Below are 25943 nucleotides of genomic sequence, written 5' to 3' on the forward strand. Positions count from 1 at the left end.
AATATTGAACACTCACGCAGTGTTGGCATTAAGCAAATCACTGACTTATTTTTAGCAATTTCCACGTACACTTTTGCAGCAACTGCATTTTCATTTGGAAAGACATTGCAAAGTAATCGACTCTCCAAAGATTCTTTCCCTTTTTTTGAAAGAATTCCAATTCTTATATCTTGAAGAATACTTCCATATTCAGCATCATTTGCCTGTCGCATATTTGTTGTCAGTTCTTTGTATTCAAAATTACTCCAAATGTTCACATTACCAACACTGCCAAGAGATTTTCTGGTATCTTCATGGGCAAGTGTTTTAATTACCTGTTGCCCTTTTACCGGTGTCAGTTGCAGTAGATCTCCAAAAACTATGACGTGTTTTCCTCCAAATAACACGTCATACTCTGTTTTAAGAATTTGCTGCATTCTTAAATGCACAAAGGCAAGCATCAAGTTTGAAACCATGCTCACCTCATCAATAATGAGAAGTTTCATTTTCTTCAGGACTCTTGAAACTTCACAACAAGCTTCTCCAGATAGCTTGTGGTATTCCAATTTGTTCTCATGCTCTACTGGCAGCATTAGTAAACGATGTAATTCCTTTAATGGCATGTGCTGCCAACCCAGTTGGAGCAGTGACAACACAAGACAAATGCGACTCAGTTTTTTTTTGCAGATAACTTGTAATTACTTTAATTAAGAAATTCTTTCCTGTTCCAGGTTGACCACTAACATACATTCGGATAGGTTGAAATGATGTACATGAGCAGTCTTTCTTTTCATGAAGTAATCCATGGTCAATCTGCTCTTTCACTTGTTGATATATTTGTTTCTGTTCAACATTTAGTTGCTCTTCCAAGTTTCCTAACTGTATTGCATCTTCTTGTGCTTGATACATTGCTGTTTCCACCTCATTCATGGCAATCGCTGCTTCATTTTCAACAATTGGTTGTCCAAGTGGATCTTGACTCAGTGCAGCAGAACTTTGACTATCTTGAGAACTGTCTCTAGCAATCTCAGCTGCAATTGTAGCTTCTTGATCAATTTCATCATTCAACATTTTCACATATTTTGCGAAAGCACTGCATTGTATGCTATCTTTACAAGCATTAAATGAATCTTCATAGCTGGGAAAATCTCCAAGTAATTCCAGTTCAGAACGCCATGGTTTGAACATTTGCAAAAGGGCTAAATACTAAAATTCCCATTTGTCAGCAGTGTCGCAACTCAGTTTTCTGTGATTAATTAAATTTCCTTTTCTTTGTTTCACCAGACATCCTTCAGAACCAATCACTCCATATTTTCCATCGTTGATATTCTCTGTAATATTCCGTTTAAAAGTGTAGTTTTGCAACATCTCATAGAGACACATGTTCTCAAGATGATGACTTCTCTTTGGATAGTATGTGTCCAACATATTGGTTTTCAAAATATCTGTACTTTCAGGGTCATTTTCTGCTAAATATTCAATTTCTTGAACAGATTTCAGTACCCGATTTCGCATTCCTGCAAGACCTAGACTCACCCAAATGATTCTTCTACTTTTGGAATATAGACTTGCAGATGATAACTGATCTGAACATTCATATGCTCCAATTTCACGATGCGATTACATTTTCAAACTGAAACTGTATAATTTCTTACTTAGACTCTAGTCGTGAGAAATCTCTTCCCACATTTCTTTCAATTCAGTCTTTTCTGATTTAGTAATGTAAGATGTTACATATCGAGCAACAGCAATAGAATTGTCCGCAACATACTGAATATTCATGTTAGCGTTCCACATGGGTAAAATAACTGGGTGGTTGTCATTTATGTATTTCGATTCTTCACTTCTTCTTAAGTTATAGGTGTTTTTCGGAGACTTTCTTGTGATGGTATGTCGTACAGCTGACATGAAACTGTTCACTCTTCCTTTGGCTAATATAGGACGTGGAAATTCAAAACGACATTTGGTATAGAACTTATCCTTTGACTTGTACTTTCGTCGACAGTATTATCCACACCTATGGCTTTGAAATCGTAAGACTTGTTCTTTTAAGTTTTTGTCTTCTCTGCTATTTGGTACAGCACATGTAGCATAATCTTCAATGAAATACAAAACACTTTCATCTGAATCTGTTCCAAATTTGGGGACATCCTTGACCCATAGTAACATATGTATGTGAGGAGCACCTCTTGCTTGATACTGTTTTCTCCAAAAGAAATCCACAACTTCTCCAAGAGGAGGATTCTTTTAATTGCAGATGAAAGACATCATAGCTTCAAATCTATGATTGAAATATCTGCATACATTGACAGGATGCAAAGAGCACAATTCACCAGGTGTCTTGTATTCAATATTATTTATATTGGAATTTGCCTCTCGAAGAAATTCAAGTAAATCATCCCAAGCATACTCAGCACAGCTTAGTGTAACAAACCATGTAGGAGTTCCCAAGTTCCGTAGTATGCATTTCAGTTCTCCATGTCAACGGTACCAATATTCATTAGTCCCACGCTGACATGCCATCAGATTAACCAACTGAGATTCTAAATGATCATCTCTCTGATGCACTTTATCCATAAAATCCTTTGCAGTTACATTTTGCAGATGGATTCCAGTTTTTAAAATGTGATTTACTGCATATAAAAGTCCAGACAAGTCACTTTCAAACAGAAGATGAAACATATAAGGGATACATTGTCGAAATCGTGGATCTTCTGCATATAATCTTGTTGTCCGATATTCAGATGCAGGAATCTGCACAGGACGTTCATCATATCGTCCACCTTTTCCTGTTGGAAACAACTGCGGGAAACAACGAGCTTCCAAACGCTCTTCCCATACACTCATGGGACTTCCTGTTGCTTTTTTCATTTGAAACAACTCAATTGTATTCCCCATCACCTCTTTGGAATGAAGTGGATGTACACTGTAATGTTCATAGATCTCTTCACATCTGGACATGTTCACTTTTTCAATTTGTCCACTTAATGTTTCACTATCTTCTGCTAAATCTATTTCTTCTTCTCCAACAAAAACATTTCTATAGTACTCATTATTTTTTATCAGATACAATGATGCCTTTTGCAGTTTTCTAACATCCACTAACTCTTGCCAGATTTTCTTATTCTTAGTAGGAACACCATTAACTAGAATGACTAGTGGCTCATTTTCTGTATGATCTACAACAATAGTTTCAACATTTTTCCTTAAATCTAATGGTAAATACACAACTCTTCCTTTCAATCCTCTTTGCAACTCTGATGGAGGTAATTTACTTGTTTTGGGCTCCATACGAACAATAGCCAGAAAAGGGTGAACACATTGTATCAGAATAGACTCGTACGTATTTAAATCTATCTGCTCTGGAGGAACAGGAACCAACTCTAGATTATTATGAACAGCTCTAGCAGGCATTTTATTCTCATCTAATTTATTATAACAATATTTGCAAATACGCTGCTCACCTCCCAAATCAAAACAATCCTCTACCAACAAATAAGTTGCAAATTCCATCCACTTATCATTATTTTCTATTTCACTTTTAAAATACAGATTGACACCCCTAGTTTGATTTTTATAGTGACTTCGCCGACAACAAATACAAGAACATTTGGTCTTTCACCTGAAATTACCTTAAACTTTGTGATTTCATCCTCAATTTTTTCTGTAATTACAGGTTCTACATTGTCTTCAACATTTTGTTCTATTAATGTGTCAGTTTCTTCACTCTCTTGCTGAGGCCCAAAGTAACAAAACTCAATATCCTCACAGACCTGCTTCACATCTGAAACTGACCCACGCAAAAGAGCACTGTTCAACTCGCTTAACTTTAGTGCTGGACTTTTTGCATAATACAACCTTCTCACTAACTTCCGCATTTGAGTATGATGTACTGCCAGCATTCTGAAATGGTGAAAAACACTTTCACAAACTTTCCTAGAAAGACAAGCCAGATAATGACCTTGCAAACCAGTATGTTTTCTCACTCTGCAAGGGTCTAGTCCTTGCAACAGCTTAGTCTTTTGTTTTACACTTTTTTTAGTATAGACTCGTAAAAAACTACATAATTTTTCAATAGATTCCTGTCGTACACTACAAACAGTACTGCAATCCCAAGTGTACACAGGGTTTTTAGCACGTCTCCCTAAAACTTCATCAGCTATCACTTCTTCTGCATTTCTTTCAACCATTTTCACTTTCTCCATTGGACAACCATCACTAACCTCATAACCTCTACCACTGGTGTCAACTGCATACAATAATTTTTCACTTAGTGAATAACTCTCTTCATTTAAAAAAGGTTCTGAACTAGAACTAGAACTGTGTTTCCATTCTCCCAAAAAAACATCACAATTTTTTTTTTTTTTTATTAATAACTCTTTTCCTCCTACTTTTGGCCTTCATTACATATATTGATTTATCTAGTGATCAAATTCTGTTCAACACTAAAATAAACAGTTTCCTTTTTACTTCAAAAGCCTTTTCCACAATGCTTTCAATATGCTTCTTCTTATTATAAAATAAAGCTCTCTTTTTATATTTCTTTACATCTTTCAGCAAATTATGCACTACTCTCTTGTAAAATATATTTTTGCGTAATTCCTTATACTGATTTTGTCTTCTTTTACCATACTTTATCTCCTTTGACTGAACATTTGCTTTTTTACTTTTCCTCTTATTTTGATTTTTTTTCTTACTCAAAAAATTATTTGAAGTTGCAGCATTCTCTACATTCTGTTTGCTCCTACAAACATTTTTAATAAATTGCTTTGTGATCTTACCAGAAGATTTTTTCCTTTTAGCCACATTATCTTTTTCATTAAATACTTGTGGTTGATGTTTCTTCAAATAATCCTCCTGTCTCTGTTTTTTTCTTTTTCTTTTTTTTTTCTGGCATACTTTCTCGATTTTAACGTTGAAAAACAGTATATGCAAAAAAGAGTCACAAATAAATGTATATTAATAACTTTCAAATTTACAATATTCCATTACTGTACAAACACATTTTATATAAAAACAGACTAAAGCCCTGAACCACAAGTGTGACGATGATTACAACAGTACATACATAATGCATACTACTTTGAAGCAGTTCATGCACTAAAGCCTACCTCACAAAAAGACTACATGCTAACTAACTGAATGATTACAGTACTAAAAAGAGACACACTGGGTGAGTAACAGGGTGTTTGCTAAAAGTGTATGAATACTAACTGGGGAATTGAAGCTGCGAAAGACAACTGTGTAGCTGATTAGAGAACTGATTGCATACTGGATAGGCATTTAAAGCAGTCCATGTGCTAAGGCCTGGCTCACTGCATGAGTACTTGGGTACTGACTGAATGATTAGACTACAGCAAGGATAGTGCCTGGGTGAATTTATAAGTGGTAGGCTTTTGGCGCAGGGAATGGATTAGTACTTGGTACTGAATGGCTCACTAGAAGAGTGCAAAGGAAGTGACAGGATGTTTGCTGGACTGTATGGATACTCACTAGGGAATTGAAACTGTGAAAGACAAGTGTCTAGGTGGTTAGAAGACTGCATGCACAGTGCATAGGGGTTTGAAGAAGTCCATGTGCTAAGGCCTAGCTCAGTGCATGAATACTTAGGCAGTGACTGAATCATTAGAGTACTGGAAAGAGAGTGTCTTGGTGAATTTATAAGTGTTTGGGTTTTGGCACAGTGAATGGATTAGTACATGGTCCTGAATGGGTCACTAGAGGACTGCAAAGCGAGTGATAGGGTGTTTCCTGGAAGTGTATGGAAACTGTCTAGAAAATTGAAGGTGAGAAAAACAACTGTGTAGGTGGTTAGAGAACTACATGCATACTGCATGGACATTTGAAGCAGTAATGAATGGTTCACAACATAAGTACTTAGAAACTGACTAAATCATCAGACTACTTCTAGGACAGTGCCTGGGTAAAAATATTAAATTTTCAGTTCTGGGGCAGTAAAGACAATATTACACGGTACTGTACTTTAGTGTCAAAGCATGACTCATTTTATCAATGCATAAGCAAAGACTGGCTTCTAATGCTACTAAAACTTGACAACATGACAGGTTTCAAAACAGTTTTCTGTCAGCAAATGCACAATGTTACCAAATGCTTCTCTCACTGTGGTTCCCAAATGCACACAGACTCACAGTGTGATTCTAGACAAGCACCACTATCCCTAGGAGTTTACCAAAATTCATTCACTACAGTGAAAGTGGTAAGGGAACTGCACACAATCTACATATTTCACGACTACACTTTAGTGTCAATTCTTGACTCATTTAATCAACACATAAGCAAAGACTGGCTCCTAATGCTACTAAAACTTGACAACATGACAGGTTTCAAAACAGTTTTCTGTCAGCAAATGCACGATGTTACCAAACGTTTCTCTGATAGTGGTTCCCAAATGCACACAGACTCACAGTGTGATTCTAGACAAGCACCACTATCCCTAGGAGTTTACCAAAACTCATTCACTACAGTGGAAGAGGTAAGGGAACTGCACACAATCTACATATTTCACGACTACACTTTAGTGCCAATGCCTGACTCATTTAATCAACACATAAGCAAAGACTGGCTTCTAATACTACTAAAACTTGACAACATGACAGGTTTCAAAACAGTTATCTGTCAGCAAATGCATGATGTTACCAAACACTTCTCTGACAGTGGTTCCCAAATGCACACAGACTCACAGTCTGATTCTAGACAAGCACCACTATCCCTAGGAGTTTACCAAAACTCATTCACTACAGTGGAAGAGGTAAGGGAACTGCACACAATCTACATATTTCACGACTACACTTTAGTGTCAATGCCTGACTCATTTAATCAACACATAAGCAAAGACTGGCTTCTAATGCTACTAAAACTTGACAACATGACAGGTTTCAAAACAGTTTTCTGTCAGCAAATACACGATGTTACCAAATGCTTCTCTCACAATCCTTACCCAAATGCACACAGACTCACAGCGTGATTTTAGACAAGCAACACTATCCTAGCACTTTACCAAAACTCATTCACTACTGTGGAAAGGGTAAGGGAACTGCACACAATCTACATATATAAGTACAGCACATCAGTGTCAAGGGATGACTCATTTAATCAACATATAAGCAAAGACTGGCTTCTAATGCTACTAAAACTTCACAGCATGACAGATTTCAAAACAGTTTTCTGTCAGCAAAAGCACGATGTTATCAAACGCTTCTCTGACTGGTTCCCAAATGCACACAGACTCACAGTGTGATTCTAGACAAGCACCACTATCCCTAGGAGTTTACCAAAACTCATTCACTACAGTGGAAGAGGTAAGGGAACTGCACACAATCTACATATTTCACGATTGCACTTTAGTGTCAATGCCTGACTCATTTAATCAAAGCATAAGCAAAAACTGCCTTCTAATGCTACTAAAACTTGACAACATGACAAGTTTTAAAACAGTTTTCTGTCAGTAAATGCACGATGTTACCAAATGCTTCTTTCACAGTGTTTCCCAAATGCACTAAGAATCACAGTGTGATTCTAGACAAGCACCAGTATTCCTATGAGTTTACCGAAACTCATTCACTACACTGGAAGTGATAAGGGAACTGCACACAATCTACATATTTCACGACTACACTTTAGTGTCAATGCCTGACTCATTTAATCAACACATAAGCAAAGACTGGCTTCTAATGCTACTAAAAATTGACATCATGACAGGTTTCAAAACAGTTTTCTATCCGCAAATGCACAATGTTACCAAACGCTTTTCTGTCAGTGGTTCCCAAATGCACACAGACTCACAGTGTGATTCTAGACAAGCACCAGTATTCCTAGTGGTTTACCAAAACTCATTCACTACACTGGAAATGGTAAGGGAACTGCACACAATCTACATATTTCACGACTACACTTTACTGTCAATACCTAACTCATTTAATGAAAGCATAAGCCATAACTGTCTTCTAATGCTACTAAAACTTGACAACATGACAAGTTTCTAAACAGTTATCTGTCAGCAAATGCACGATGTTACCAAACGCTTCTCCACAGTGGTTCCCAAATGCACACAGGCTCTCTGTGTGATTCTAGACAAACAACACTATCCCTTACGCTATACCAAAACACATTTCTTCATCTACAAGGAGTACTGCATTTTGCTACAGAAACATAACTCATTTCACAAATTCATAAACAATAAGTGGTTTCTAAATCTACCAAAATATAAGAACTGCATAGTTATCTGTCTACAAACACATGAAAAAACACAAATCCTTATCACAAAATGGTTTCTACATGCACACACACTGTCAATAAGATTGTAGAGAAAAAAAAATACTCCCTACACTTTAGCAGAAAAAACACATTAGTCTGATTAAAATAAAAATAGTCTACATATATCCCCTCACATTTAAATAACTCACCTTTCAAGATGTTTTGTAGATTAAGAAGCATATCAGTCACACACCAGATATCAGTCACACACCAGATTGTCTTATACATAATCTCTGCACTGTGCACCTGTCAGCAAAACCAAAGAATGGCAAAGTTTCCCTCTCATTTTCCACACATATACATGTAAACATCAAATCACATGCCTTCCCACATACATTCAAAAGCAAACACACATTTCTATTGGTTAAACATTTCAACCCTTTCCAAATGACATAAACTTCAACCCTTCCCCCAATCTGCCTTCTGCCCCTTACCATAGAAACAGGTCATGGAACACTGTACTGAGCACACAGGTCACAAGTTCAGCACACACAATGTTGCTAATCAAAACAGCAAGTGTGCTTGACTTCTCAACATATCAGCTTATCATATATAATGTTCCTTACAATCTGTTTTTGTTAACCAATAAGAATCAAGCGTTTTAAAAACAGAAATATGCACCCTACCTTTCAGTGTAGAAGGTTGTCAAACAACCAATGATTTCTTGTCTTTTTTCAAAATTGTATCTTAGCCACCATTTTAGAAACATCTTACTTTCCAAACTGCCATTTCATTTACAGAGACCATCTGAGTGCATCCAGACCTCCTTACAAGATGCTAACAGTGTGGATTGTGGGACACAGCTACATTTTCTGGAGCCAAAGGTATGCAGAAAAAAAAAGGCATTCACAAAGACCTAGGTTTGCCAAATGTAGACATTAAATGGATTGGACAGAGAGGGTTAAAGTGGCACCAATTGATGCCATTGGTGAAATCCTTCATGCAAATCCAACACCCTGACCTCATAATAGTGCACTGTGGTGACAATGACCTAGGCACTTTGACTGGGGTAGGTCTGGAAATGCTTATGAAGGACACCTTTGCACAACTGATTTCACCTTTCCATAAAACTGCCTTTGTGTATTCTAACATATGCCAAAGGCAGAAATGGAACTGGTCCGATCATTTTTGTCCACAGATTGAGAAAGCTAGGAAACATGTGAATAAATCAGTGTCTGCTTTTCTCTGAGACTACAGAATGGGGTCCATTTACAATAACAATCTGCGCTTTCATATGCAAGAGATGTATAGGAGAGATGGAGTACACTTTACTGATGAAGGAAACAGGGTCTTCCTCAACAACTTTAGACTCTGTATAGGTACTTACTTATAAGTACCAAAAACTCTCAATGAACACAACGGCTCTTTTTAGAGCCACCCAAGAACAAAACACTTAAGCTTAATCTTTATCTCCCAACAATTTCATTTTTTTTTTCCTTGGATCCGTGAACCCACCGTGAGAGAATCCGCGCATCCAACGCGATAGGATGCGCGCACCATGCGCGCATTTCGCCGCTTTTTACAAAAAAAAATAAGGGGGGCCCCAGGGGGTCCTTCTGGGACCCCCTAAGCACCTCTAGAGGGTCAGAGTATTTCCACTCTGCCCCCTTTATATTTTTTACGCACTTATTCCCCTTGCTTCTTCAGCCTCGCTTCTACCGAGGCAGAAAATGGCCGCCAACAGTTCCTGGTTTCGAATGTAGACAGACGCTCGACAGCCAATTAGCATTCAGTGCGCGATCGGGAGGGTGCGCGCTCCGTTCGGGGAGGGTTCGCTGATGGTGCGGGTAGGGTCCGCGGATCCTCCCCGGCCATAGATATCACTAACTTTTTTACCCTCATTTTCTCAGGAACCACTGAACAGATTCACACCAAATATGCAAAAAGCACGAGTCCGAACTGAGGACTACCTCTTTGCCAAATTTGGTGTCATTCCGTTCAGCGGTTCGGGCTGTAGCTGCGACAACCGATCCTATGGGAAATTGCATGGGGAAAACGCGTTTTGGGACCCCCCTTTTTTCTCGGCCCCTGGTGGTCAAATCACCATGAAACTTTCAGGGTAGGAGCGGAGCGGAGCTGGCCAAAAGTTTGGAGAATTTCGTGAAGACTCGTCAATCGGCGCCAAAGAAATTCCCAATAGAATGTTGCGGATTTCCTATGGAAAATAGGTCCTAACTATAACTATCTACTGGCGACCGCCAGTAGATAATATACATATATATATATGTATATATTTAAACATATATATCTTGATATATATAAATATATATATTTACAGATGGATAGATAGATAGATAGATAGAGAGATAGAGAGATAGAGAGATAGATAGATAGATAGATAGATAGATAGATAGATAGATAGATAGATATGTGTGTATATATATATATATTACCTACTGGCGGTCACCAGTAGGTTGTTATAGTTAGGACCTTGTTTCGATTCAAAAAGCGTTTATTCTTTTCCCAATAACCTTGGCACCGCTTAACGAATCTTCGCAAAATTTTTAAAACATTGGTCCCGCTCCGTTCAGCTCCTATCCTAAAAGTTTCGGGGTGATTTGCCAAGCGGGGGCTGAGAAAAAAGGGGGGTCTCAAAACGCGTTTTCTCCATGTTATTTCCCATAGGAAACTTTAGACACGACTACAGCCCGAACGGAATTACACCAAATTTGGCAAAAAGGTAGCCCTTGGTTCAGAAAGAGACCTTTTTTTAAATAGTGTGAATCCGTTCAGTAGTTGCTGAGAAATTCAAAAAATAAGAGTCAAAAAATCCCATAGGAAACTTTATGCAAGGATATAGCCGAAACTACTGAACGGATTTACCCCAAATTTGGCAAAAAGGTACTGCTTGGCTCGGAAAATGACCTTTTTAAAAATGGTGTAAATCCGTTCAGTAGTTGCTGAGAAGATCAAAAATAAAAGTTTCGATATTTAGAGGCACGGAGGATCCACGCACCCTCCCGATCATGAGCTGCATTCTAATTGGCTGTCAACACTTTAGGAAGGCACAAGAAATCAGTAAAACAAATGCAAAAAAAAGAAAAGGGGGCAGGGTAGAAACACCCTGACCCCCTAGGCCTGCTTAGGGGGTCCGACAAGGTCCCCCACGGCCACAAAAAGCATGTTTTTAAAAAACAAAAAATCGCGGGATGTACAGGATGCGTGGAGGATCCGTGGATCCGGCAGCGAAAATAAAAAATTAGCGCGGCCCCCCTCCTGGAGCCAGTGATGGCTACTGAGGCTCCCGCCCTGTCATTGAAAACTCTGTTTTGGGTTTTGAATGCGAGAGCAGAAAACCTGCTCTCGCTTTCAAAATCCAAACCACATTGCTTTTCCACATGGGGAGCTGCATCTTAGCAGCTCCCCGTGTGGAAAAGTAATGCCGGCTCCTGCAGGAGGCGGGGAGCCGGTGGGACTATGGGGGAATTGGGGATAAGGGCCACGCAGCCCCCTTCCAATAATTTAATTTTTTTTAAAAACATGGGAGCGGCCCCCCTCCCCCATTATACAAAAAAAAGGAAAGGGCGGCCCCGGGGGATGGGGTCCCCGGGGCCATAAATGGCCTGAGGAGGGGGGCCACGCAGCCCCCTTCCAATAATTTAATTTTTTTAAAAACCTTTGGATTCCCCAGGGGGTGGGGTCCCCGGGGCCGAATATGACCTCGGGATTGGCCCCCTTCCAATTTTTTAAAATAAAAAAAATAGGGGTCAGGCCCTGGGGGATGGGGTCTCCAGGGCCAATAAAATAGGAAAGGTAGGGGGGCCACACAGCCCCCCTTCTTAAAAAAAAAAATAAAATAAAAAGACCGGCATCGCGCCGAGGCCCCGCCCCCTCCCTGCAGCACTCTGCAAACGCGCCCCCTGGCACGTTGTAATGGGGAACTAATTCCCATTGAACACTGGGGGTCCCTGGGGGCCAAGTAGCCCACCAGGAACCTCCAGTAGACCTGGTTAGTCAGAGTCAATTACCACCAGTACCCGTCTGAAAAAGTTGTGGGCACAGGGGGACTTTCTGATCCTCTGTTGGTTCTTTCTGCACATGTCTTCTTCTTCCTGCACTTTTCTTAGTCTTTGTGGACTTCTGTTGCTTCTTTCTGCATTTCTTTTTTTTCTTTCTGTGCGTGGTTTCTTCTTTCATCACATGTCCTACCTCTGTAGACATAGTTAGAAACTAGCATTTAAAAAACCTTAGAAATTCACTGAAAAAACCATAGGTTTTAGGGAAAGTTATAGTTAGTTGGACATTTGACTTGTTAGTTAGTTTAGCTAACTATAACTCGCACCCCCGCAATGCACTGCTGATGACGTCACATATTACATCACTCATGACATGGTCAGTGACATCACTGATGACATCTCAAATGACATCACTGATGACATCATCCATGTGATTTCATGCATCTTCTCACATCCTAATATAACTTTAGATACACCCACTCTAAATTACAGACTGCCATTCTCAAAACCATAGACACTCCAACACCAATAACTACATACCCACCCACTGATTCTTAGGTCTATACACACATCCACTCAATCACCCGTACAGTCACTCATACTTATGGTCACTCAGTACAGGACTATCATATGCACTCATACACCTATATAGACACTCACCCACCACCACTCATCCATAGAGGTACTCACACACCTAGTCAGTCATGCAAATAATTAATCACACTGCCATTTACTCACCTATACAGTTATACACACACCAGCTCACTTACTCATACAAATACTACCCACACAGGGACCCTCAGGATTGAAGAGGAATTAATTCCCCAACTTAAAACGTGACACATGTCACCTCAGGCCCCGCCCCCTTCCTTCACCACTGTGCAAACGTGCCCCCTGGCGAGTTGTAAGTTGGGGAATTAATGCCCCTTCAATATTGAGGGTCCCTGGGGGCCAACTAGCCCACCAGGTACCTCCAGTATGTGCCAAGGAGCTGCATTGCAGAGAGGTGTTCAGGGGCCACGCCCCTTTTCACACCTCTGTGCAACACAGCTCTGTGGCACTTACTGGAGGTACCTAGTGGATTAGTTGGACCCCAGGGACCCTCAGGATTCAAGGGGACTTAATCTCACAACATATAACTGCCACAGGGCGTGTTTATACAGTGGTGAAGGGAGGGGACGGGGCCTGAGGAAACGTGTGCAAACACGCCCTGTGGCGCATTTTAAGTTGGGGAATTAATTTCCCTTCAATCCTGAGGGCCCCTGGGGGCCAACTAGCCCACCAGGTGCTTCCAGTAAGCATCAATGCGCTGCGTTGCAGAGAGGTGGTCCAGGCCATGCCCCTTTTTACACCTCTCTGCAACGCAGCTCTGTGGCGCTTACTATAGGTACCTGGTGGGCTAGTTAGACCCAGGGACCCTCAGCATTCAAGGTGACTTTATCCCCTAACTTAAAACGGCCACAGGGCATGTTTGCACATATGTAACCTCAGGCCCCCCCTCCCTTCACCAGTGTGCAAACACGCCCCGTGCCGCATTTTAAGAGGTAGTTTTAATCCCCCTGCCCTATTATGTACTAGGGTCTTACAGAGGAGGTCATGCTAAGCACAGGGGTACCCCAACGCATAGTGTTCCCTAGTGTATGTAGGTGTTTTCACTGTATTCTAAGTGTCTTTTAGAATAGCACTGGCTCTAGGCCTGGTTAGTCAGAGTCAGTTACCACCAGTACCCGTCTGAAAAAGTTGTGGGCACAGGAGGACTTTCTGTTCCTCTGTTGGTTCTTTCTGCACATCTCTTCTTCTTCCTGCACTTTTCTTTGTCTTTGTGGTCTTCTGTTGCTTCTTTCTGCATTTCTTTTTTTTCTTTCTGTGCATTGTTTCTTCTTTCATCACATGTCCCACCTCTGTAGGCATAGTTAGAAACTAGCATTTGAAAAACCTTTGAAATTCACTGAAAAAAACATAGGTTTCAGGCACGTTATAGTTAGAAATTAGCATTTAAAAAACCTTAGAAATTCACTGAAAAAACCATAGGTTTTAGGGAAAGTTATAGTTAGTTGGACATTTCACTCGTACAAAACCCGTTAAATTCCCCCATTATAGTTAGTTCAGATAACTCGTGCCCCCGCAATGCACTGCTAATGACGTCACATATTACATCACTCATGACATGGTCAGTGACATCACTGATGACATCACTGATGACATCTCAAATGACATCACTGATGACATCACTGATGACATCATCCAGTGACTGTGTGTTTTTGTAAAGTTTAAATATGTTTAATATATATAGGGAAAGGCGTATTGAAGAATGAGTGGGTGTATAAGTGTTTGAATGGATGATTTAGTAGGTGCGTGACTGACTCTGTAAGTGAATGATTAAACATATCTTATTGAATGCATGGGTTAGTGACTAAACTGTGTGACTGTCTGTATCCGTCTGTCTGTTGGTGTGTAAGCGGGTTTGTGAATAGCTACATGAGTGTCAGAAATCTGTTTAGTAGTTTATGAAATACTAAGGAAAATCCAAAGTTGTATATAAAGGTACACAGAGAATCCGTGACCCCCCTGATCTTGTGCCGAGATCTGATTGGCTGCCAGCACTTTAAACCAGGAAGTGTTGCCTGCCATCTTGTGACTCAGCTTGAACCGAGTCACAGAAAACACCTAAACAAAAAAGAAAAGGGGGCAGGGTAGAGATACCATGACCCCCTATGCCTCTTGGGGGGTCCCACACGGCCAAATAAGCATTTTCTTTTTTTAAGTTTCGGTGGAATCTGTGGATCCTGCCCAAAATTTAAAAAACTGTGAAGTGTGGGCTACTGCACTTCGCTACTAATCGACCCCCTGGTTTGGCCTGTTCCTGGCTGCATTTTTATTAAGAAGTGGGGGTGCACAGGCCCCACCTCCAGGGGCTTATTGATGCCCCGGGGACCACCACCTCCCCAGGGCTTTTTTATTTATAAATAGAGGGCCCTCTTGGACCACCCCACAGTTCCAAGGACCACCAACTCCCTGGGGCGTTATGTTTAAGCAATGCTGGGTGGGTCCTGGACTCCCCGGAGCCCCAGGGCCTGCCATCACCCCAAGGCTTTTGTAAAATGGAAAGAGGGGGGCTGCATTGGCCCTCCCAAAGCCCTGGGGACCTTCACCTCTCTGGGGCAAGATTGAAGAAAGGAGGGCCCCCTCATGAAATCATAAATGGGCTGGTGGTCCCCAAGGCAGACTCCTGCTATATCCCAATTTACCGCACCTTCCAAGCCATAGCAAACGGTATTTGACTTATATGTAATCAAAGAGGAGTTTAAGGCTTGGCAAGGGGTTTTAAATGCCAACTTGACATGGCTGTGTAAACTGCAAACACAGGCTCTGCAGTGCAGACCCAAAACATGCGTAAAGGGCTACTTCTATGGGTGGCACAATCAGTGCTTTAGGCCCATGGTAGAGTTTAATTTACAGCCTAGGAACTCTACTAGGGTCTTACAGATACATTAAATATACCAATTGTGGATAACTTTTTGAAACCATGTTCATGGGAGAAGCACCTGCACTTTAGCACTCTTTAGCAGTGGTTAAGTGCTTAGAGTACTAAAGCCAACAAAAATAAGGTCAGAAAAAGAGGAAGACAAAACGTTTGGGGTGACCCTTCAGAAAGGGCTATTTTCCAACAGAGGGGTTACATTTACTATTCCCATTCCAGTCTGTGCAACAGCAGGGAAAGCATTGAACTTCAGAGGCGTTAAATGTACTATTCCCACTCCAGGCTGTGCAAAAGTCCAGATTTAAATAACCCTATCAATTCAAAACAATATAAAACGTTTTTAACATGAAAATTATTAATTAACCCACAAAAATAATATATATATAAAAAATTAAAAGCAATTAAAGAATTTACATGATTATAAAACAATTTAGTCATTATCTTTTAAAAAAAAAGAAATGTTATTTACTTATTGCTTAATTAACTTCCCACACTCTACCCCCATAAACCAAGCAGTTCACACTTGAAATATAACTAAAAAAAATAAGTGTAACGCAATTTACATAGTTTATAATCAATTAACTGATACATTAAGAATTAATTATTATTTGTTAATGAATTATTATGTACTTAACACCCCACCCATAACCCCAACAAACCTAGCAACCTACAAATAAATTATAACTTAAATAAATCCATATTACGTAATGTGAATAATTAATTATCAATTAAATAATTAATAATAAATACAAATTGATCATTCATTTATTTAGTTAATTTCCTAACCTTTGTCCATACAAACCTAAATCTAATACCTAAAATAAAACTAATATATAAAGTTCTTACATAATTCAAATAATTAATAAGCAATTAAATTATTAGTAATACATTAATAATTAATTGTTAATTAATTATTTTATTAATTCACTTTCCACTATATACCCCAACAAACCCACAAGGCCACACCTAAAATATAACTAAAAGATACAATTGCACAATTTACATCATTATTTAATCAATTAAATAGTTAATAATAAACAAATAATTCATTGATAACTAATTATTCCTTAATTAACTTCCCCCATACCACTACATACCTTGCAACCCACAATGAAACTGGTAATTATTATTAGCAATTAAATTAATAATTATGAATCACTTAAAATTACAAACTTTATTTAAAGATATTAGCAACAATGGTACAAAAAATAACAGATACTATTAATATATGAACAAACCATATTAAGATTTAAAAACAATATTTTTACAACCATACTATTGAAAACAACATTAGCAACAACTTTCTTAACAATGATATTACTTACTTAAAAAAAATCAATATTCTTGACAACGATATTTCTACATCATATTGCTTCACAATATTTTTTCCGATAGTTTCAACTTGATATTCTGTCCAAATACCGTAAAGCTGCACATAGTTGCAATTTTGTGAATGTTTGCCTAAAGGTTTCCAGCATATGCACTCTTCAGTAGGGGTGGGTTGTATATAGTACTAAGTCATAGATAAAGGCTGGAGACCTTGGCAGTTCACTAGGAAAAGTTATCTCATATTCCTTAGGTGTGATCTGTATATAATGAAAAATATGACAGGCTTTACTCAATTATTGTGAAAAACATATGTTAAAAGCAATTAGCTTTTAAGGGTGGATTGTTATTACAATGTACTAAAGTCTGTAGGCAGGTATTTTGTTCCATAGAATCTCACGTATTATTGTAGTAGGCAAGGGTTTTGGTGTTGGTGACCCACCTGAACAAACCATGGGGGGTGGACGTTTTGCACTATGGTATTCCTTATTAGGATCTATTGGGAAGGATTTTATATTTTCTTTGAGTTATACCTGATCGTTACCTTGTGGGAAGGATTATGAACCAAGACAATACCTCTGAGTTGGCTTGAGGCTTGAGGCCAATGATAAAGGTTATAGGACTAATTGTTTATATTGAAAAGTTATGATAAAGGCAATAGGCCTCAGACATTGGTTGTGAAAAGCATTTTTTAAAGGAATTTAAGAGTAGATTGCTATAACTCTGTAGTAAAGCCTACAGGTAGGTATTTTGTTGCATGGAAACTCACAGATTGCCATAGTGATACAAAAGGCACTTTCATTCATAAGCTTGGCTTATTGGTATTTTCAGTGCTTGTTTCTATTGGCATGAAGTCAACAAACCATTGAGCCTTTTTGGTTGGTGCAGCCAGAAACATCTTCTTGATCTATGACAACAATCTCTACATCTGGTATTCTAAAATATTGCTACTGCCACTGGAAAAGGAGTACAGAATACATCTGCCTGTACCATCTCTGGTCGTACTAGAAGGGGACACAGTCATAGCAACACATAGGGCTTTTCATTGACACCATTTGTGGATTGTATTCCTTTCACAGTTTTGCTAATCACCAGTCTATTGGGCTGCTAAAATATGCCCTTACCTGCTATTCTTCAAGCTGAAAGTGCAGAGATTCAAGTGTACCACATGGGGTGGTCAAGGTTTCAAGGTTAGGAGCCTTTCCATCTGGCTCTCTCCAACCTTGACTTTACTAAAGACTTAAATTATTTATTTTATTTATAAATGGTTTTGCATAGCACAGACATGGCCCACAGTGTGACAAAACACTGTATAAAGGATGCTAGTCAGTCAGTGAGTCAGACGAGGGATAGTAAAGGCACTGAAAAGTGATTATAGAATTATTTTTTTCCTGACTCAAACATCTTTTGTTGTGTTCCCAACAAAGCTGATCTTCCTCCACATATCAATCAACTGGTATACACCCTCTTAATAACATTGTTGGGTAGGTTCAATGCTAAATATATAAGTGAACACCCCAAGTGCATGTGAGAATTGTTCTTGTTTTTGTATTTGATAATTGAGGACAGAAAACTGCCCATCAGAAGAACAAAAGGGGTAGATTTCACAAGAAATGAAACACAATTGGTTGTTTTAAAATTAAATAAATAATTGACCAAAAGGCATTGTGCCTTCTAGAGAAGGACCTCAGTTGAGAGAGTCCTTTTTGCTGGTTGAAGGTTACTATTCTCAGTTGAGAGTGCATGCAATGTCTGTTGAGAGACATGTTATTTTATTACCATAAGTTTAGATCACCTATATTCCTTACTATTGGTTGGCTTCATTGTCATCCTCGTTTGCTTGCTTCTTAGTCGTCAGATTTCGTTGGCTTTTATTCCTCTTTTTGCCTTCCCTTGGTCCGTGGATGCAATTGTGACTTATCACTGCATATTTTGTTTAAGCACTCCATGAGGGTGTGCGTTTTTTCCAGCAGTCTACTTTTGCACTTTTCCTCCTCTATGGTCATCATTCTCACCCTTGCTCAGTTGCTGTTCTTTTTTCCTCTCGTTCACCTTCCATTGTCAGTCTTGCTTCTCCACAACCCACTTGTCTGCTTGCTCTACCTACCCAGTGTGCCCACCCTTTGTTGTCTGTTTGCTTGCCCAGTTTCTCCTACCCACTCTTCATTGTCTGTGTGCTTTCCCATTCCCTCATATCTGCCATTTTGCATGTGCCTACCAGAAGAATTGTCAACTTGCTTCCCATGCTTCATTGTCAGTGTGCTACACCATCCCCTCCTGCCCACCCTCCATTGTCAACTTGCTGCCTCACCCCTCCCGTCCACTCTTTGTCAACGTATTTCTCCAGCATCTCCTGCCTACCCTACGTTGCTCCTCCAGCCCTCCCACCCATCCTCTATTATCTATCTGCTTCCCCATTACCTGACCCTACCATCCATTGTCTGTGTGCTCACCCAACCCCTCCTGTCCAACCTCAGTTGTCTGTTGTGAGCTTGTTGCCCCATCCCTTCATGCCTGCTGACTTTCCAGTGGCAGCTTGCTTCCCTGCCCCTCAACCCCATCCTCCATTGTCACCTTGCTTCCCCAGACCCTCTAGTTCGCCCTCAGGTGTCAGCTTGGTTCCCAAGCCCCTCTCACTGACCCCTCTCCGCTTTGCTTTTTCAAGACCATTCCATCTACCCTTCATTGTCAGCGCACCCTACCTCCCATCCGTCCTCTGTTGTCATTTTGGCCACCAAGCCCCTCGATTGTAAGATTGCTCTCTGTTGTGATGTAATTCCATTTAGTTGTGTTCTATGATCAAAGTGTAAGGTGGAGGGCATTTCAAGATTGTCAGTTGTGTCTGGCATCTTGGTGTGGACTGACGCCAGGTTGTGTTCTCATTAAAACTTAATTACTAAACAAGTCTGGAGGTGTGTCGGCGTATCTTTCTTTCGTGACACTCTCCTCAGCTTACTTTCCGAGCCCCTCCCGGCAACCCTCCATTGTCAGCATAATGTCCCATTCCTTCATGCTCATCCTTTGTTGTCAGCTTGCTCTCCCACCCCTTCCTGCCCACCCTTTATCAGTTTGCTTCCCCAGCCCCGCCCTTCCACTCTTCATTGTCAGCTTGCTTTCCAGGCACCTCCAGTCCACTCTTCATTGTCAGCCATTGTCAGCTGGCTTTCCCATCCCCTCCGTGTCACCCTCTGTTGTCAGCTGCTTCCCCATCCCCAAATTGTCTGTTCGACTCCTGCCTCCGTCCATGTGCTTACCCGCTGGCTCTTGTGTGTCCTCTCCCACCACACACGTCTTTCTATCCTACTCTCTCTGCATCCGTGTTACCTCATCCTCCAAACCACTCCACATGTGTTTGTTTTTAAAGTACATTAGTGCTGACTGAATCATAGGGCTTTTTTTCTAAAATTAAATTTAGCAATACTGCGCAGCAGCTGTGCGGTGGTACACCATGGCTAAAACAAATTGCCAAAGCCTATAGATCTCACAGGTGAGAAATGTTGGCTTTGCCAATCCTGGATACATTTCCAGCCATACTTATAAATATTTAGTGTTGGCGAATGCTCATATTATTCATCTATATTTATGCTGGGTTCTGTAAACATAATCACAGTACAAGCAAGAGGGAAGCTATGATATACCTTTTGTTTATCCACCTAAACTGTCAATATACATAGCCATTGGCCCTTGTAGCCAATCAAAGCAAGACATGTCTTTCATGTTTTTTCAGGGTTCTAAAAATAAACCTAGACGATGCAATGGTTGTGCTTTTGCATTTATGTGCAAAAATCTGCAAGAAGTGAAAAACCTGTACTTTGCTCATAGGTTGTGTTTATTTAGCTGGCCAAAGGGTAAATAGTGAATTTTGTCAGCTATTTATCTACCCACTGATTATGACCTATTTGGATGGCAGCCTTGCCAAAACCAAAGAATCTTTCATTATTTAGCCGGCTGCTTAGCTTCGTTATTTTCCTGGCCACTGGCTAAATAGCAGAAATGATGTACTATGTGAGCAACAGATATGCAAATAACAAAGAAACTTCATTAATTATCAAGCTGCTTGCTAAACAGCAGACAGTATATACTATTTGGATAGCAAAGGCTTGCCACTGCAGCCTGTAGAGCAGTCTTAAACTGCAATTATGACCTTACAAAATAAACTTCTTTTTTAATAATAATAAGTCACCCCTAAGGTAGTCCCCTCAAGGCTCATAGGGCACGGTGCATGGTATTTAAGAAGTAGGCCATCTATATGTAGATTTAACATATCCTGGCAGTGAACAACTCCTAAAGTCCCTTTTTACCTATCTCTTCCATTGACCGTAACCATGTTGCATTTAATGAGTGCTACATTCAGATTGAAAGCAGATAGAGATATTTAGACTCAAATGAATTGTAATTTAGTTTAAAATCATCTTTAATGGTGAAATCCAATTGTAAGTTACAGTTGTGAAAATGCCAGTTTTTAGGAAGTTTAGGTATTCAAAATAGTGATGAATGGAATGCTTCAATTAATCTCACTCATTCGTATTACTCGGGTCACATCCCAGCCCATTGTTATTTTGCACACCATGCACCATCAGTTTGAACCCAGCTATATGCAAATCAGTCTTGACCCTATTCCAATTGGAACAGTCCAGCATCAACTGTCAAGCCTTGAACCAGAACACAAGCAGCCCAGGGCCGGTTTCGCCATAGCTATGGGCTGATCAGTTGGGTACAGGTTGGTTTCAGCAATACAGTGTGCATGGGACCCATGTCTGGGCATACTCATCCCACTTAGGGAGTGAATTGGGATAAGACCCGAGAGCTTGCAATTCGCTAAGATTAACTCAAGCATTCTATCCTTCATTTAGTTGTTGTTGCTTTTAGAAAGTTGGTATTTTCTAGTCCTAACCAACTGTGCCTTTCTGCCAGTGTTTTGGGTCACATAACTGTGATTGGGTCTGCTGTTGGGGTCTGTGTATTGCTTCCAGACAATGAGATAAGGAGGGCTAATGAATGGACAGGATGGGACATCCTGACAGAGGAGCTGTACCCAGTCTTATATACACTTCCAAGTGTTTTGCCCACAACACACAGTATGGAAAACATGACGCCCAGCTGCCAGAAGGATGGCGCTCTTGCTGTCTGATTAAAGAATTTTAGACCTGCTTGCCTCGATCCCAGGCTACCTAGAGTTACTCTAAGTGTGAGTTGGCTAACCTCCTGTGTGAACTACAGGGACACAACACGCTTCCGGAGACCTTCATGCAACTGCCCACCTGCCCAGAAACTGGACTTGCTTGGACCAGCCTGGAACTGCCTGACCCTGCTACTGTACTCTGCTGGAGTGAGTTCCGATGCCCAAGATGTGCACCCCAGGTCCTGGACCCTTATCTGGTATCGGTGGAAGTCCCTCCAACAAGTAAAAGGTGAAAATTCAGAATATGTGCTCTTTGCGACTGCGAACTGGTCCATTGTTGCTGAAACACTGACGCCCATGAGGGCTGCCAACATGAAACTCCGGTGAGACCTGATCTTAGTGCCGAAAGCCTCCTCTTTGCAGCCTGTACCATACTTGAGAAGGTAACTTTTCAGCGGGACTAACCTGGTCTCTGTAGCTGACCCACCCTCCATCTCAGTAGGCTTAAATGTCTGACTTTCCCCCAGTCTAGCATGAACAATATGACAGCGAGGGGGGCTTTCTGCTTTTAGTGCTATTTTCCTAAAAAGCTTTAAAATTTAATACCTCCAGCCCCACTGACAACATTTTTATTGCTCGGGTATTCTCTTATTTACTAGAACTTACTATATGTTTGTTAATTCGTTATTCCTGTGTTGTGTTTTTACCTTATTACTGTTTGTGTCCTGCATACATACTTTACACATTCCCTCTAAGTTAAGCCAGACTGCTGTGTGCCAACCTAGCCAATTAGTGACCAAGTGGTTCACCCTGACAGGGATTGTGGTTGTTGCTGGAATAGGGCTTCCGCCCTTCCCAACGAATGACCCAATTTCTTACAGTTGGAAAAAAACAATAGAGCCAAGGGTGTGAATGAAAGTTTCACCATCTTGATGCTAAAGGGCACAACTTCAACCCTAGCATCACATGACCATCAAAACTCCTTTTAGTACGCCATGTACTCTGTGGTCTCTAAGTACCATGCATTGCATTGAAGACAGGGAAGTGGCTGGAGACTGGACATCACTTAGGGCCTCATTTATGAGGTTTTGCCGTAGGGCAGGCCTTCCTGCTGCGCTGAGCTACGGCAAAAGAAAAGGGCCGTAATGCGCCATATCTATCAGTTAATGTGCATTCCTGTCCTTTTCCCCTGCACCGGCACCCAATGGGCTGCTGTGCACCAATGCAGACACCTTTGCACTTTGACACAAGGGTGCCTGTGTTGCGGGGATGATTTTTTTTGGACAGGAAGGTAAACCTTCCTGCACAAAAACAATCACAAGAGGCTTTTTCCTCTTTCTATGTGTGCAGCAGAATGCATGCCCCCAGCAGCAGCCATTGCACGCCCCTTTATCGCAGAAAACTGTGTTAAAGAGAACCATATTAAAGAGGTAGCATCAAGCCCAAAAAGTGGCTTAGTGGAGCCTCCTAAGTATGGAGCAGGCTTCTGCTACAAGGAGCATCACAAAAAATTAACTCCGGCGGTGCAAGGGGCCTCCTAAATGACACTCTTATTTTCTAGGGCAATTCCTCAGGTAAGAGATCATATGGAAGATGCTGTGTGCTTGCACTGTGTGCGTGGGCTTTGCTGCAGTGTACATACATTCTAAATTAAATCTGGTGTATTTACAGGGGATTAATAGATCAGAACTCTCTGCCCGTGCACGATGATGTAACTATATGATGTGTCAGGGAATTATCTGTAAAAACACCAGTTGATGGACAGAATGCAGAACAATGACATACATTCACCCCAGTACAGAGATCTGTGCCTAAATCCATCGTTTTTTTGCTCACCATGCCATTCCAGTTCGAACCCAGCCATATGCAAATCAGTCTTGACCCTGTGCCTCATGGGAACAGTCCAGCCTGAACTGCCAAGCCAGGTCCTCCCTGGACTGGAAACAAGCATCCTAGGACTGGTTTCGGGGTTTCACCCCTCTTCAGCCAGGATAGCTTGATTCCAGTGTCATGGAGAGCATGGGACCCACGTCTGGGCATACCCGTCTCACTCAGGGTGACAAATGCAAAAACACCAGTTGATGGACAGAATGCAGAACAATGTCATACATTCACACCAGTACAGAGATCTGGGCCTAAATCCATCGTTTTTTTGCTCACCATGCCATTCCAGTTCGAACCCAGCCATATGCAAATCAGTCTTGACCCTGTGCCTCATGGGAACAGTCCAGCCCAAACTGCCAAGCCAGGTCCTTCCTGGACTGGAAACAAGCATCCTAGGACCGGTTTCGGGGTTTCACCCCTCTTCAGCCAGGATAGCTTGATTCCAGTGGCATGGAGAGCATGGTACCCACGTCTGGGCATACCCATCCCACTCGGGGTGACACATGCAAAAACACCAGTTGATGAACAGAATGCAGAACAATGTCATACATTCACACCAGTACAGAGATCTGAGCCTAAATCCATCGTGTTTTTTGCTCACTATGCCATTCCAGTTTGAACCCAGCCATATGCAAATCAGTCTTGACCCTGTGCCTCATGGGAACAGTCCAGCCTGAACTGCCAAGCCAGGTCCTCCCTGGACTAGAAACAAGCATCCTAGGACCGGTGTCGGGGTTTCACCCCTCTTCAGCCAGGATATCTTGATTCCAGTGGCATGGAGAGCATGGGACCCACGTCTGGGCATACCCGTCCCACTCGGGGTGACAAATGCAAAAACACCAGTTGATGGACAGAATGCAGAACAATGTCATACATTCACCCCAGTACAGAGATCTGGGCCTAAATCCATCGTTTTTTTGCTCACCATGCCAATCCATATCTGTGGCACTGACATACTCAGCCCCATCTGCTTCAAGACAAATCTGTTCTCATGTAAAACTGATGGAGACTGATACATCTAGGGCCAATGAAGCTGCAGGAAAGAAGGTATATACTGTTGACTTCTGCACTATAGCAATCATATTGCTGTAGCCATGCCTGTTTCACACACATGAAGGACACCAGTGGTGCCATTGCCTTGCAGGTTGACGCCAATAATCTATCTGCTCCTGTTCCTCAGTATTGCTGCCTGCCTCAGGGATCCTGATACACATTTACATTCCAAGGTTTCATGTTGTGTCAAAATCAACAAGTCTATCCAAGTTGGAAAGAGGTATTTTCCTTGGCCTTTCAATATTCTACCTCATATTTTGAGCTCTCTTTTGCATTACTTAGCGTCAAGGGGGAGTAACATTGGCATTCCCATGCAACCACCCATGCTTTTTGATGCAAAATGCTATCTACCTAAAATGTGAGACAGGGATTTGCGTCAAACCTTAACGCCATTTGATAGCAGATGCTATAAGGAGAAATGCTTTCATTACTCCTTTCTTTTCCAACTTTGCATGTGTGCTGAACTGCATAGCACACTTACAAAATATGAAAAGTTTAAAAAGATTTCTAGGCATAGTATTTAGTCATGGAAGCAACCCCTATGCTAGACTGGCACACACACCCTTGCTCTATATCTCAAAAGTGTATGTGTGTGGCGCTCTTCTGTGCAGGCACTAGGGAGAGAGGAGCAGGGTGCCATATGTCTGACGATATGGCGCTCTCCTGCTCCATTCTTATCGTGCAATGGAGTGTCTGGCAGTATTCTTGGCTGCTGCTATGCATTGTTGACTGTTGGACCTTGCTTTTTCAGTGAGTTTATCCCCAGCCTTTTTCCTTTTTGGTCTCCAGTTTCTGACCTGTTTTTTTTGGGTTTATGGCTCTGGGAACTTTACCACTGCTGATCAGTGCTAAAGTGCATATGCTCTCC

General features: G+C 41.0%; 1 protein-coding gene across 9 annotated transcripts in view; it reads left to right on the forward strand.

Annotated features, from left to right (window-relative positions):
* LOC146830635 (uncharacterized) overlaps positions 1-25943 on the forward strand; it is a 310983-nt gene that overhangs the window by 19128 nt on the left and 265912 nt on the right. For 6 of the 9 annotated variants that reach the window (XM_085604816.1, XM_085604817.1, XM_085604822.1 and 3 more), the window contains exons 2-3: positions 8994-9077; positions 22237-22427. The exons of 1 other annotated variant lie outside the window; for it this stretch is intronic. In XM_085604816.1, coding sequence (XP_085460942.1) covers positions 8994-9077; positions 22237-22427 — 275 coding nt within the window. The remainder of the gene's footprint in view (positions 1-8993; positions 9078-22236; positions 22428-25943) is intronic. 2 more of the 9 variants (XM_085604824.1, XM_085604823.1) reach the window with 2 other exon arrangements.

This window comes from Triturus cristatus, chromosome 5_1 (assembly GCF_964204655.1).
Source record: "Triturus cristatus chromosome 5_1, aTriCri1.1, whole genome shotgun sequence".
NCBI lineage: Eukaryota > Metazoa > Chordata > Amphibia > Caudata > Salamandridae > Triturus > Triturus cristatus.